We start from the raw sequence: 12,864 nt of genomic DNA, 5'->3' as shown, positions 1-12,864 counted from the left end.
GCCATGACATTAAGGGGTAGGCTGGGCCCCCAAGGATAACTGTAGGCATTTCAACATCCCCAACGGTTATTTTCTGGTCTAGGAAGAAAGTCCCTTGCTGCAGCTGTTGAAACAGACCAGAGTTCCTGAAGATGTGAGCATCATGTACCTTTCCCGGACATCCCCCGTTGATGTTGGTGAAACGTCCCTTGTGATCCACCAGTGCTTGCAGCACCATTGAAAAGTACCCCTTGCGGTTTATATACTCACCGGCTTCGTGCTCCGGTGCCAAAATAGGGATATGGGTTCCGTCTATTGCCCCACCACAGTTAGGGAATCCTATTGCAGCAAAGCCATCCACTATGACCTGCACATTTCCCAGAGTCACTACCCTTGGTAGCAGCAACTCAGTGATTGCGTTGGCTACTTGGATCACAGCAGCCCCCACAGTAGATTTGCCCACTCCAAATTGATTCCCGACTGACTGGTAGTTGTCTGGCATTGCAAGCTTCCACAGTGGCCATCGCCACTCGTGAACTGTGAGGGCTGCTCTCATCTTGGTATTCTGGTGCTTCAGGGCAGGGGAAAGCAAGTTACAAAGTTCCAAGAAAGTGCCCTTATGCATGCGAAAGTTTCGCAGCCATTGGGAATCATCCCAGACCTGCAATACTATGCGGTTCCACCAGTCTGTGCTTGTTTCTCAGGCCCAGAATCGGTGTTCCTCAACATGAACCTGCCCCATTACCACCATGATGTCCACATTGCCGGGGCCTGTACTTTAAGAGAAGTCTGTGTCCGTGTCCTCATCACTCTCCTCACCGTGCTGCCGTCGCATACTCGCCTGCTTTTGCAGGTTCTTGTTCTGGTTCTGGTTCTGCATATAGTGCTGGATAATGTGCATGATGTTTAGAATGATCATAACTGCTGCGGTGATCTGAGTGGGCTCCATGCTTGCCGTGGTATGGCGTCTGCAGGAGAGCAGAGTGGCAGCAGAAGCGGCGGGTGGATGATGATGCTGACAGCAGTATGGCACCCGCTTGAAAAAAGACACAAAACAATTGTCAGCTTTTGCTTTCATGGAGGGAGGGGGGAAGCAAGGGGTAGGCTGGCAACAGACAGTGCAATATGACTGGTAGGCATTGTCATCTCCTGGGTGCTCATAGTGCTGCTGTCTGGGAGAGCAGCCTGAGGCAGAATGGCTCACTTAAGGATTGAACTCACAACCCTGGGTTTAGCAGGCCAATGCTCAAACCACTGAGCTATCCCTCTACCAATGTTCCAGGCAGGACTGAATCTCCATTAGACAAAACTTAAAGAAGAGAATGACCTGAGTCACTCCCATTTATGTCCAGGCACCCCTGACAGACCTCACCAAAGCCGGCCAAGAGTACCCAGGAGACAATGAGGATGGCTACCAGTCGTAATGCACCATCTGCTGCCACAAGGCAATGAGCTGCTGCTCTGTAGAAATGCAGTCCCGCGTCTGCCAGCACTTAGGAGACGTACGGTGACGGTGAGCTGAGCGGGCTCCATGCTTGCCATGGTATGGCGTCTGCACAGGTAACCCAGGAAAAAAGGCGTGAAATGATTGTCTGCCGTTGCTTTCACGGAGGGGGGGGTGGGGCCTGATGACGTGTACCCAGAACCACCCATGACAATGTTTTTTGCCCCATCAGGCATTGGGATCTCAACTCAGAATTCCAATGGGCAGCAGAGACTGCTGGAACTCTGAGATAGCTACCCACAGTGCCATGCTCTCGAAGTTGACACTAGCCTCAGTACTGTGGACACACTCCACTGACTTGGAGCATGGAGCAGGTCCTCAAGGAATCAATCCTGAAGCACTTACATGAGAGGAAAGTGATCAGGAACAGTCAGCATGGATTCAGCAAGGGAAGGTCATGCCTGACTAATCTAATCATAGAATCATAGAATCATAGAATATCAGGGTTGGAAGGGACCCCAGAAGGTCATCTAGTCCAACCCCCTGCTCAAAGCAGGACCAATTCCCAGTTAAATCATCCCAGCCAGGGCTTTGTCAAGCCTGACCTTAAAAACCTCTAAGGAAGGAGATTCTACCACCTCCCTAGGTAACGCATTCCAGTGTTTCACCACCCTCTTAGTGAAAAAGTTTTTCCTAATATCCAATCTAAACCTCCCCCACTGCAACTTGAGACCATTACTCCTCGTTCTGTCATCTGCTACCATTGAGAACAGTCTAGAGCCATCCTCTTTGGAACCCCCTTTCAGGTAGTTGAAAGCAGCTATCAAATCCCCCCTCATTCTTCTCTTCTGCAGGCTAAACAATCCCAGCTCCCTCAGCCTCTCCTCATAACTCATGTGTTCCAGTCCCCTAATCATTTTTGTTGCCCTCCGCTGGACTCTCTCCAATTTATCCACATCCTTCTTGAAGTGTGGGGCCCAAAACTGAACACAGTACTCCAGATGAGGCCTCACCAATGTCGAATAGAGGGGAACGATCACGTCCCTCGGTCTGCTCGCTATGCCCCTACTTATACATCCCAAAATGCCATTGGCCTTCTTGGCAACAAGGGCACACTGCTGACTCATATCCAGCTTCTCGTCCACTGTCACCCCTAGGTCCTTTTCCGCAGAACTGCTGCCTAGCCATTCGGTCCCTAGTCTGTAGCTGTGCATTGGGTTCTTCCGTCCTAAGTGCAGGACCCTGCACTTATCCTTATTGAACCTCATCAGATTTCTTTTGGCCCAATCCTCCAATTTGTCTAGGTCCTTCTGTATCCTATCCCTCCCCTCCAGCGTATCTACCACTCCTCCCAGTTTAGTATCATCCGCAAATTTGCTGAGAGTGCAATCCACACCATCCTCAAGATAATTTATGAAGATATTGAACAAAACCGGCCCCAGGACCGACCCTTGGGGCACTCCACTTGATACCGGCTGCCAACTAGACATGGAGCCATTGATCACTACCCGTTGAGCCCGACAATCTAGCCAGCTTTCTACCCACCTTATAGTGCATTCATCCAGCCCATACCTCCTTAACTTGCTGACAAGAATACTGTGGGAGACCGTGTCAAAAGCTTTGCTAAAGTCAAGAAACAATACATCCACTGCTTTCCCTTCATCCACAGAACCAGTAATCTCATCATAGAAGGCGATTTCTTCCGGCAGCTCACGGAAGCTACTAGATCGCATGCCCTGATTCTCATGGGTGACTTTAATTTTCCTGATATCTGCTGGGAGAGCAATACTGCGGTGCATAGACAATCCAGGAAGTTTTTGGAAAGCGTAGGGGACAATTTCCTGGTGCAAGTGCTGGAGGAGCCAACTAGGGGGGACCCGCACTACAAGAAGGATGTGGATAAATTGGAGAGAGTCCAGCGAAGGGCAACAAAAATGATTAGGGGTCTGGAACACATGACTTATGAGGAGAGGCTGAGGGAACTGGGATTGTTTAGTCTGCAGAAGAGAAGAATGAGGCGGGATTTGATAGCTGCTTTCAAGTACCTGAGAGGTGGTTCCAAAGAGGATGGATCTAGACTATTCTCAGTGGTAGAAGATGACAGGACAAGGAGTAATGGTCTCAAGTTGCAGTGGGGGAGGTTTAGGTTGGATAGTAGGAAAAACTTTTTCACTAGGAGGGTGGTGAAACACTGGAATGCGTTACCTAGGGAGGTGGTAGAATCTCCTTCCTTAGAAGTTTTTAAGGTCAGGCTTGACAAAGCCCTGGCTGGGATGATTTAATTGGGGATTGGTCCTGCTTTGAGCAGGGGGTTGGACTAGATGACCTCTTGAGATCCCTTCCAACCCTGATATTCTATTTTTCTATGACTTAATGGTCTTAAGTGGGGAGGACACACACAATTGACTGTATAAAATCAATTTTGACTTCTATAAATTTGACCTCATTTTGTAGTGTAGTGTCCACCCTTCTGCCTCTTACTACCTGTATTACTATTACTATTACTATTATGATCCTTCCTGCAGGCTCCCACAGGCAGGCTCCCACTGCTGGCTGCTGCAGCCTGGTGAGTCTTCCTCCGGAGGGGATCTATTAACTTAAAAGTGAAAAAGCCTCCAGCCTGCCAGACCTATTAACACAACACTGAAACTGTTAAAGAGCCATTCAAGTGGTAATGAAGCCATTTTACAGGCATTTGCCAACCCCCAGGTATATACTCAAAAAGAAAAGGAGTACTTGTGGCACCTTAGAGACTAACCAATTTATTTGAGCATGAGCTTTCGTGAGCTACAGCTCACTTCATCAGATGCTCACGAAAGCTCATGCTCAAATAAATTGGTTAGTCTCTAAGATGCCACAAGTACTCCTTTTCTTTTTGTGAATACAGACTAACACGGCTGTTACTCTGAAACCAGGTATATACTGTCCGTTTCTGAATTTACTGACAAAAACAGTTGTGCATTACTGTAATATTTACTCAGAACATGTTAGTCTTCAGGACCTTAGTTTAAAATTTGCTTTAAAAATATTTCATTAGTGTCGCTGAAGATTATAAAACCACATCTCTAAAAAGTCCTTACATAGATTTTTAGCTGCACAATCTGAGTATTCATCTTTAGCCTTAAATGCTTAGACATTCAGATATATAGTTTTTTAAATAAATCCTTCAAAAGACCACCCTTATCAAAAATACACATTTTAATTTTAATTACTGTGGTACAAAAAACTTGCTTCCAAATTCTTCCTGTCCTTTCCATCCATCCCTTTCTCCCTTCACCTCCCTGTTGAAGAGAGCCCTTATAGCAGGGGCGGGCAAACTTTTTGGCCTGAGGGCCACATCGGGTTTTGGAAATTGTATGGAGGGCCCGTTAGGGGGAGGGAGCGTGGCCCAGCCCCCATCCCCTATCCACCTCCCCCCGCTTCTGGCCCTCTGACGGCCTCCCTGGGACCCCTGTCCCATCCACCTCCCCTGCTCCCTGTCCCCTCACCGCCCCCGGAACTCCAGCCCCTGACTGCCCCCCGCTGCCCCGTCCAACCCCTCCTCTCATTCCTGATTGCCCCCCTGGGACCTCTGCCCCATCCAACAACCCCTTCTCCCTGACTTCCCCCAGAGCTCCTGCCCCTGACTGCCCCCCGCTGCCCCATCCAAACCCCACTCCTTCCTGACTGCCCCCCCAGGACCGCTGCCCCCATTCAACCCCCATGTTCCCCGCCCTCTGACCGCACCGACCTCTATCCACACCCCCACCCCATGACCACCACCCCAAACTCCCCTGCCCTCTATGCAACCCCCCACTCCCTGTCCCCTTACCGCACTGCCTGGAGCACCAGTGGCTGGAGCCAGCCACGCACAGTGCAGCCCAGAGACCGGGTCAGGCTGAGCTCTGCAGCTGCGCTGCCCCAAGAGCTCACCCCCCCTGCCACCCAGAGCATTGCGCCAGCAGCATGGTGAGCTGAAGCTGCGGGGGAACAGCGGGGGAGGGGCCGGGGGGGGCGAGCCTCCTGAGCCAGGAGCTCAGGGGCCGGGCGGGAGGGTCCCGTTGGCCGGATGTGGCCCACAGGCCATAGTTTACCCACCTCTGCCCTAGAGGGACAACACCCCTTTCCTTCCAGATAGCTGGACAAATGAGTTTCCCTTTCTTTACTTCTGACTATTTGATGAATTAGTTTCAAGAGAACTCTCCAGCAAAATCAGTACCATAGTAAGAGGTAAAATCCTTTGTTATGCCTAAAATCTTTGGAAACATATTTTTTAAAGTTGGTGAAATTTCATAAACACATCTATTGTTATGGAGATCACACAAAGTAAATTAGTGTTCCCTTTTTCTAAAAGCAATGAACATTGTTATGAACACACTAAACCTCTGTGACTGATTAATTTAAAATAATGTCTTTGTTACAAGTGAGTTAAATAGGTAGCAATCTGGAATGATTACTTTCTGAATCAATTCTGAAGCACTTAGAGGAGAGGAAAGTGATCAGGAACAGTCAGCATGTATTCACCAAGGGCAAGTCATGCCTGAGTAATCTAATTCCTTCTATGACGAGATAACTGGCTCTGTGGATGAGTGGAAAGCAATGGACGTGTTGTTCCTTGACTTTAGCAAAGCTTTTCACACGATTTCCCACAGTATTCTTGCCAGCAAGTTAAAGAAGTGTGGGCTGGATGAATGGACTATAAGGTGGATAGAAAGCTGGCTAGATTGTCAGGCTCAGTGGGTAGTGATCAATGGCTCCATGTCTAGTTAGCAGCAGGTATCAAGTGGAGTGCCCCAAGGGTCGGTCCTTGGGCCGGTTTTGTTCAATATCTTCATTAATGATCTGGAGGATGGCGTGGATTGCACCCTCAGCAAGTTTGCAGATGACGTTAAACTGGGAGGAGAGGGATAGCGGTTTGAGCATTGGCCTGCTAAACCCAGGGTTGTGAGTTCAATCCTTGACGGGGGCCATTTAGGGATCTGGAGCAAAAATTGGGGATTGGTCCTGCTTTAAGCAGGGGGTTGGACTAGGTGACCTCCTGAGGTCTCTTCCAACCCTGATATTCAATGATTCTATATGCTGGAGGGTAGGGATAGGATACAGAGGGCCCTAGACAAATTAGAGGATTGAGCCAAAAGAAATCTGATGAGGTTCAACAAGGACAAGTGCAGAGTCCTGTACTTAGGATGGAGGAATCCCATGCACTGCTACAGGCTAGGGACCGAATGGCTCAGCAGCAGTTCTGCAGAAAAGGACCTAGGGGTTACAGTGGACGAGAAGCTGGATATAAGTCAACAGTGTGCCCTTGTTGCCAAGAAGGCCAATGGCATTTTGGGCTGTATAAGTAGGGGCATTGCCAGCAGATTGAGGGACATGATCATTCCCCTCTATTCGACATTGGTGAGTACTGTGTCCAGTTTTGGGCCCCACACTACAAGAAGGATGTGAAAAAATTGGAAAATGTCCAGCGGAGGGTAACAAAAATGATTAGGGGGCTGGAGCACATGACTTATGAGGAGATGCTGAGGGAACTGGGATTGTTTAGTCTGCAGAAGAGAAGAATGAGGGGGGAGGGATTTGATAGCTGCTTTCAACTACCTGAGGGGGTTCCAAAGAGGATGGATCTAGACTGTTCTCAGTGGTAGAAGATGACAGAACGAGGAGTAATGGTCTCAAGTTGCAGTGGGGGAGGTTTAGGTTAGATATTAGGAAAAACTTTTTCACTAGGAGGGTGGTGAAACACTGGAATGGGTTACCTAGGGAAGTGGTGGAATCTCCTTCCTTTGAAGTTTTTAAGGTCAGGCTTGACAAAGCCCTGGCTGGGATGATTTAGTTGGGGATTGGTCCTGCTTTGAGCAGGGGGTTGGACTAGATGACCTCCTGAGGTCCCTTCCAACCCTGATATTCTATGATTCTATGATTCTATGAAGGTTTAAGAGTACATTTAAAACATAAAATCAGCTTAGAAATACTGATTAAGAAAATGTAAAAGAGAGAAGAGCTGCATCATGTATTCCATAATATTTAATGTTATATTCAGCAGGACAGCTGACTTGCCCTTACTACAAAGTTTTTGCAAATAAATCTCGGACAAACTTCAGGGCATATCAAAAAACCTGTGACTGATATTTTTTATTCCCAAGTTTAGTGCTTTTAATTGGGTATCTTCTGCATGTCCAGTCTTCACCATCTGGCATGCTATAGAAAACATGCTCCATTTTCTTTAGAAAGAAATTGCAGAAGAGTGTTTTTTTCAAATGTCATTTGCTTCATTTGGGTTCAGGGACTTGGCTAGAAGGGGGAGTGAATCATAGAATATCAGGTCTGGAAGGAACCTCAGGAGGTCATCTAGTCCAACCCCCTGCTCAAAGCAGGACCAATCCCCAATTTTTGCTCTGGATCCCCTAAATGGCCCCCTTAAGGGCTGAACTCACAACGCTGAGTTTAGCAGGTCAATGCTCAAACCACTGAGCTATCCCTCCCCCCTGTGATAAAGTGTGATAAATAAAGGCATGGGTAGCTTCCTTTTATGGACACCCAGACAGTCAGTTAGCTATAAAGTCCCTCTTGGTAGCTGTTCTTTACTTGCTTTACCTAACAAGGGTTAAAAAGTCCCCCAGGTAAAGAAAAAAAAAGTGGGCACCTGACCAAAAGAGGCAATGGGAAGGCTAGAACTTTTTAAAATGGGGAAAGAAACTTTCCCTTCGTCTGTCCTCTCTGGGCTGGAGGGTCAGAGCTGCAATGCTGTAAACAGCTTAAGCCAGGTATGATCATAAATCATCAGATCATGCCTAGAACTACTTATCTGAACTCCAATGTGTAAGTAGATCAGAATGTTTAGCTAGACGCGATCAGGTTTATTTCTGTTATTTTTTAAGGCTTTTGGATCTCCTCCTGACTAACCCCTAATGCTTTTGTTTGCTTTAAGCTGAACCCCCAAGAAAGCTGTTTTGGGTGCCTAATTTTTGTAATTGTTTCTTTTAAGATCTAGCAAAAAGCCTAAGTTCCAGATGTATTTTTTCCCTTTTTGTTTTTAATAAAATTTACCTTTCTTAAGAACAGGATTGGATTTTTGGTGTCCTAAGAGGTTTGTGCATGTTGTTTGATTAGCTGATAGCCACAGCAAATTTCCTTTGTTTTCTTTTTCAGCTCTTCCCCGGAGGGGGGAGTGAAAGGGCTTGAGGGTACCCCACAGGGAGGAATTCCCAAGTGTGCCTTCCTGGGTTCAAAGGGGTTTTTTTGCATTTGGGTGGTGGCAGTGTTTACCAAGCCAAGGTCAGAAAGAAGCTGTAACCTTGGGAGTTTAATACAAACCTGGAGTGGCAAATATTAATTTTTAAAATCCTTGTGGGCCCCTACTTCTGCACTTGGAGTGACAGAATGGGGATTCAGCCTTGACAGGGAGGGAAGAGAAGCAGGAGACAGTGGGGAGAGGGCAGGACCTGGGCAGAGTGGGGCAGGGCCTGGGGCAGAGCAGGAGTGGAGTATAGGTGGGGCTACAGGCCGAAGAGGTGGGCTGGGGAGCTTCAGCCACTGCCCATGACAGCAGGTAAGAGCGGGTCGGCTCCCCCACAGCCAGTGCGCGCTGCAGACCCCTTAGGCAGGGGCCGTATTCACAGAGCCAAATGCGCCAGAGCTGCGCATTCTGCCTGAGGGAGAGGGTACGGGGGTCTCTGCAGGGAACTGTGACTCTCCGCCGCCATGAGGCTCGGTACCCTTTGCTGCCTCATCCCTCCCCGCTTCCCCCCCGCAAGGCTGCAAGCCCGGGCTGCCTTTGGGCATACGGGCACCAGTTTAATAATACTATGTAGGGCCCCATAAATCCTAAGGATGGTCCTGCTACCACCACTCGTTTAGGTGGTTTTGTAATGTCAGTGGCAGCGTTCTCTCCCATCGGCATAGAGCAGCTACACGAGCGATCTTAGGGCATGGCTACACTTGCAGATGTAGAGCGCTTTGAGTTAAACCAGCCTTCGGAGAGCGCTGCAGTCTGTCCACACTGACAGCAACAAGCGCACGGGCGTGGCCACATTTGCAGCACTTGCAGCGGCATTGGGAGCAGTGCGTTATGGGCAGCTATCCCACAGAGCACCTCTTCCCATTCTGGCGCTGTGGCTTGGGGGAAGGGGAGGGGGTGCAGGGCATTCTGGGTCCTGTCCCAACGCCCTGTGATGCATCGGTTTGTATCCCAGCAATCCCTGTGCTTCCGTCCACACTTGGCGCCATCTTTCAACATTTTCTGTACTGCGCGCTCTGTCTTCCCTTTTGGTCTGCGGGAATGGAGCCCGAACTGCTGAAGAATATGCTGACGAGTCTCGCCAGCACGTCATGTTTGTCAGTTGAGTTACTCCTTAAGATCCAAACTGACAGTGAGGACTCCGCCGATGATATCAACTCGAGTAACACATATGACACGAGTTTGCTTGATGAGTTTGCCGATGAAGTGAGCTGTAGCTCACAAAAGCTCATGCTCAAATAAATTGGTTAGTCTCTAAGGTGCCACAAGTCCTCCTTTTCTTTTTGAGTTTGCTTGTGGCATTCACGGACATGCTCACCACCGTGGAACTCCGGTTTTGGGCTCGGGAAACAAGCACTGGGTGGTGGGATCACATCGTCAGGCACGTCTGGGATGATGAGCAGTGGCTGCAAAACTTTCCGATGAGGAAAGCCACTTTCATGGGACTGTGTGATGAGCTCGCCCCCACCCTGCGGCGCAAGGACACGAGATTTAGATTTCCAAAACACAGTTCTCTTAAAGCAACCCAGCCTTGAGCTCTCACCCAGTGAATCTCTGGAGTGAGATACTCAAATATACGCTTACAGCCAGTTCTTCTTAACTAAACTAAAATTTATTAAAAAAGAAGAGAGAGAGAGAGAGAGAGAGAATATAGGTTAAAAGATCATTACACATACAGATATGAATAAAGTTCATAGGTCTGTTTTATAGTAGAGAGGGTGAGTTTTCGAGTTGCAGAGAGTTTGTTCCAGAATCAGTTCATCAGGTTATAGTCCAATGTCCAATATCCAACATTAGGGCAATCCAGAATGGAACTGAAGACCACAGACTTATGACTCAAACTTCCCCTGATGAAACTTAAGTAGATCTGAGGTAACAGGATCAGGGCCCAAGCATTCTTTTATAGACCACTGGCAGACTATGATAGTCTCTTGACTGCAGATATTCCTTGGGTGAAGAATAGTTGCTTAGAAATAGAATTACCTATTTCCTATGTATACACAGGTAACTAGTTGCATTCATCAGCATAAGGTAATTATCCATTAAGCCGTGCATAGACAGTTTACTACAAACTTCAAAGAGAAATATAGACAATGAAATTATTACATTCAGGTTTCATCTAAATGCTAATATTCCCTTTTGATCTCTGAATCAATAGATATAGTAACAGACCTGAACCATCTGTTTACATGGTTAACATCTAACAAGATATAAGTAAACACATACAATTAGTATTACCTCTAATTCTCTAACCATACAGGTTTGCATTTCAAAGCGCTAGTCTATTTAACATGAAATGGCCCTACATACCATTTACATACTTTTTAAACATGTCTCTAAAGGTTAAATTAGGATCATTTAGCCTATGAGCTGCTTAACCCTTTCTGGCCTTGTGTCACATTATCCAAATTGCATCTAATGGAAAATATAGCAACATCTCATCTCCTATAAGGCTGTTTTTATTAATCATGGTATATGGGAAGCAATGGACAGGCACTGGTCTCCTTGCTGGGAGACCTCAGTTCTCTTTAAGGTCAGGCTTGACAAAGCCCTGGCTGGGATGATTTAGTTGGGGATTGGTCCTGCTTTGAGCAGGGGGTTGGACTAGATGACCTCCTGAGGTCCCTTCCAACCCTGATATTCTATGATTCTATGATTCTTCCTGGCTCTGCATGATTTGTTGTGGGACTTCAGACAAGTCATTTCCCCTTCTCTGTGCCTCAGTTTCCTAAAGGGGGACTTTGCTTTGTGAAGCAATTTGAGATCTACGGATGATACTCTCTGAGTGTTACAGACTTGCTGTTTTTCTCACACAGCTGCCTACCTTTTACTCTCTGTGCCATGGCATTCATTCTCTCCTTCCATTCTTCCTTCCTTTGTTTTTATCCAAGAAATCCCCAGGGGAAATTCTGCTCTGATCAAATGCCTGAACATGGAGCTCTTGAGACTCAGCCAGGATCTATCAGAGGAGCTGAACCCCAGTGTGTATGTGGCCCTTCGTCTTTCTGCTGACCACAGCCTGAAGAAAGAAGCCCAGTACCTCCAGAGGCTGAAGGATGTCTTCCAGCCCAGCACCAGCAGGTACGGCCAATGGAGCCCAAATCCCACCATCAGGAGTGGCGCAAGGAGCAGGGCCCCTCTGTATCTTGCCACTTGCAGGAGCACCCTGGGGCAAAGGCATCCCAGATGAACAAGCTTTTCCCCTGCCCTCCACAAAGCCCATCTTCTTCCTGTCATGGACTCCTCTCAAAGGGGCTGGCTTTCTGCTCACTTGTGTGTGTTGACCTCGTAGGCTTGCCCCAGGATCCAGTGCCCCGGCTGCATTGATGTGCCAGGGGAGGTACCCGGACAGTATGAGGGTAGGCATAGCTCTCTGCTGATTTACAGCTGGCGTGGGGCTGGATGCATTTACAGGCTCCTGTCAGGTACACAAAAGCACAAGGTTATGGTCAATCAGGCCCCAAACTCTGCTAAGGATCTTCAGAGCTGTCCTAGAGCTGGTGTTTGCTGCCCCTGGGAACGCAGTTCCCCTCAGCCGGTGGGGGAGGATCGGGGGGGGGACATGTGGGAAGGAGGAGCCATGTGGTGAGTATTTGGCTTGTGTTGTCACCTCAGCTCTGTAGCAGGTGGCCAGCAGAAGCAGCCCAACACGGGCCGCCTGGCTCTGTACCTCCTAGCACTGCGGGCTGCCTGCCAGGACATGGACACGCTCCTGGGGAGGCAGCTGGTGACCCAGCTGAAGTACCATCTGCACAAGGAGAAGGAGCAGATAGGTAAGAGGGTGCTGCTCGGGGCTAGCACCGAGGGTTACTGCAGAGCGTGGCAGGAAGCTGCCTGGGGTGGCGTGCAGCATCTCTGGGCCACTTCCTAGCTCAGTGTCCCTGCCAGAGAATGGCTGTCAGTGGAACCCTCATTCTCTGCTCACAGCTCAGACCCAGCAGCAATACCCCTCCTGGGCCATTCACAACAGAGAGTCACGCTGAGAACACCAGGAAGCATCTGTCCATCCAATTCTCACCCCCACCCTCAACTCTGTATGCACTGAGTGGGGAGTTGAAGGGGGGCAGTGGCTTGGATTACAAGCTTGCTGTGTTGGTTCCATCCAATGGGGTGCGATGAGGAGAGTCCCTGGTGCAGAGTCCTGGGGCATGGAGGGGGAAGGATGGCTCGTGCTGGGGGGAGGGGAGCACAAGCTGCTTTCTTCCTCCTGATTCCTTTCTCCTGC

At 48.6% G+C, this 12,864-nt stretch overlaps 1 protein-coding gene across 5 annotated transcripts in view; it reads left to right on the top strand.

The window, feature by feature from the left end:
- The window catches only part of TCN2 (transcobalamin 2), a 37,405-nt gene that overhangs the window by 9,068 nt on the left and 15,473 nt on the right, over nt 1–12,864 (top strand). For all 5 annotated transcript variants that reach the window (XM_073312439.1, XM_073312435.1, XM_073312436.1 and 2 more), the window contains exons 3-4: nt 11,531–11,720; nt 12,255–12,412. In XM_073312439.1, coding sequence (XP_073168540.1) covers nt 11,531–11,720; nt 12,255–12,412 — 348 coding nt within the window. The remainder of the gene's footprint in view (nt 1–11,530; nt 11,721–12,254; nt 12,413–12,864) is intronic.

Source organism: Lepidochelys kempii, chromosome 15 (assembly GCF_965140265.1).
Source record: "Lepidochelys kempii isolate rLepKem1 chromosome 15, rLepKem1.hap2, whole genome shotgun sequence".
NCBI lineage: Eukaryota > Metazoa > Chordata > Testudines > Cheloniidae > Lepidochelys > Lepidochelys kempii.
Note: the sequence above shows the minus strand (reverse complement) of the source record. Positions and strands in the feature narration are given on the sequence as shown.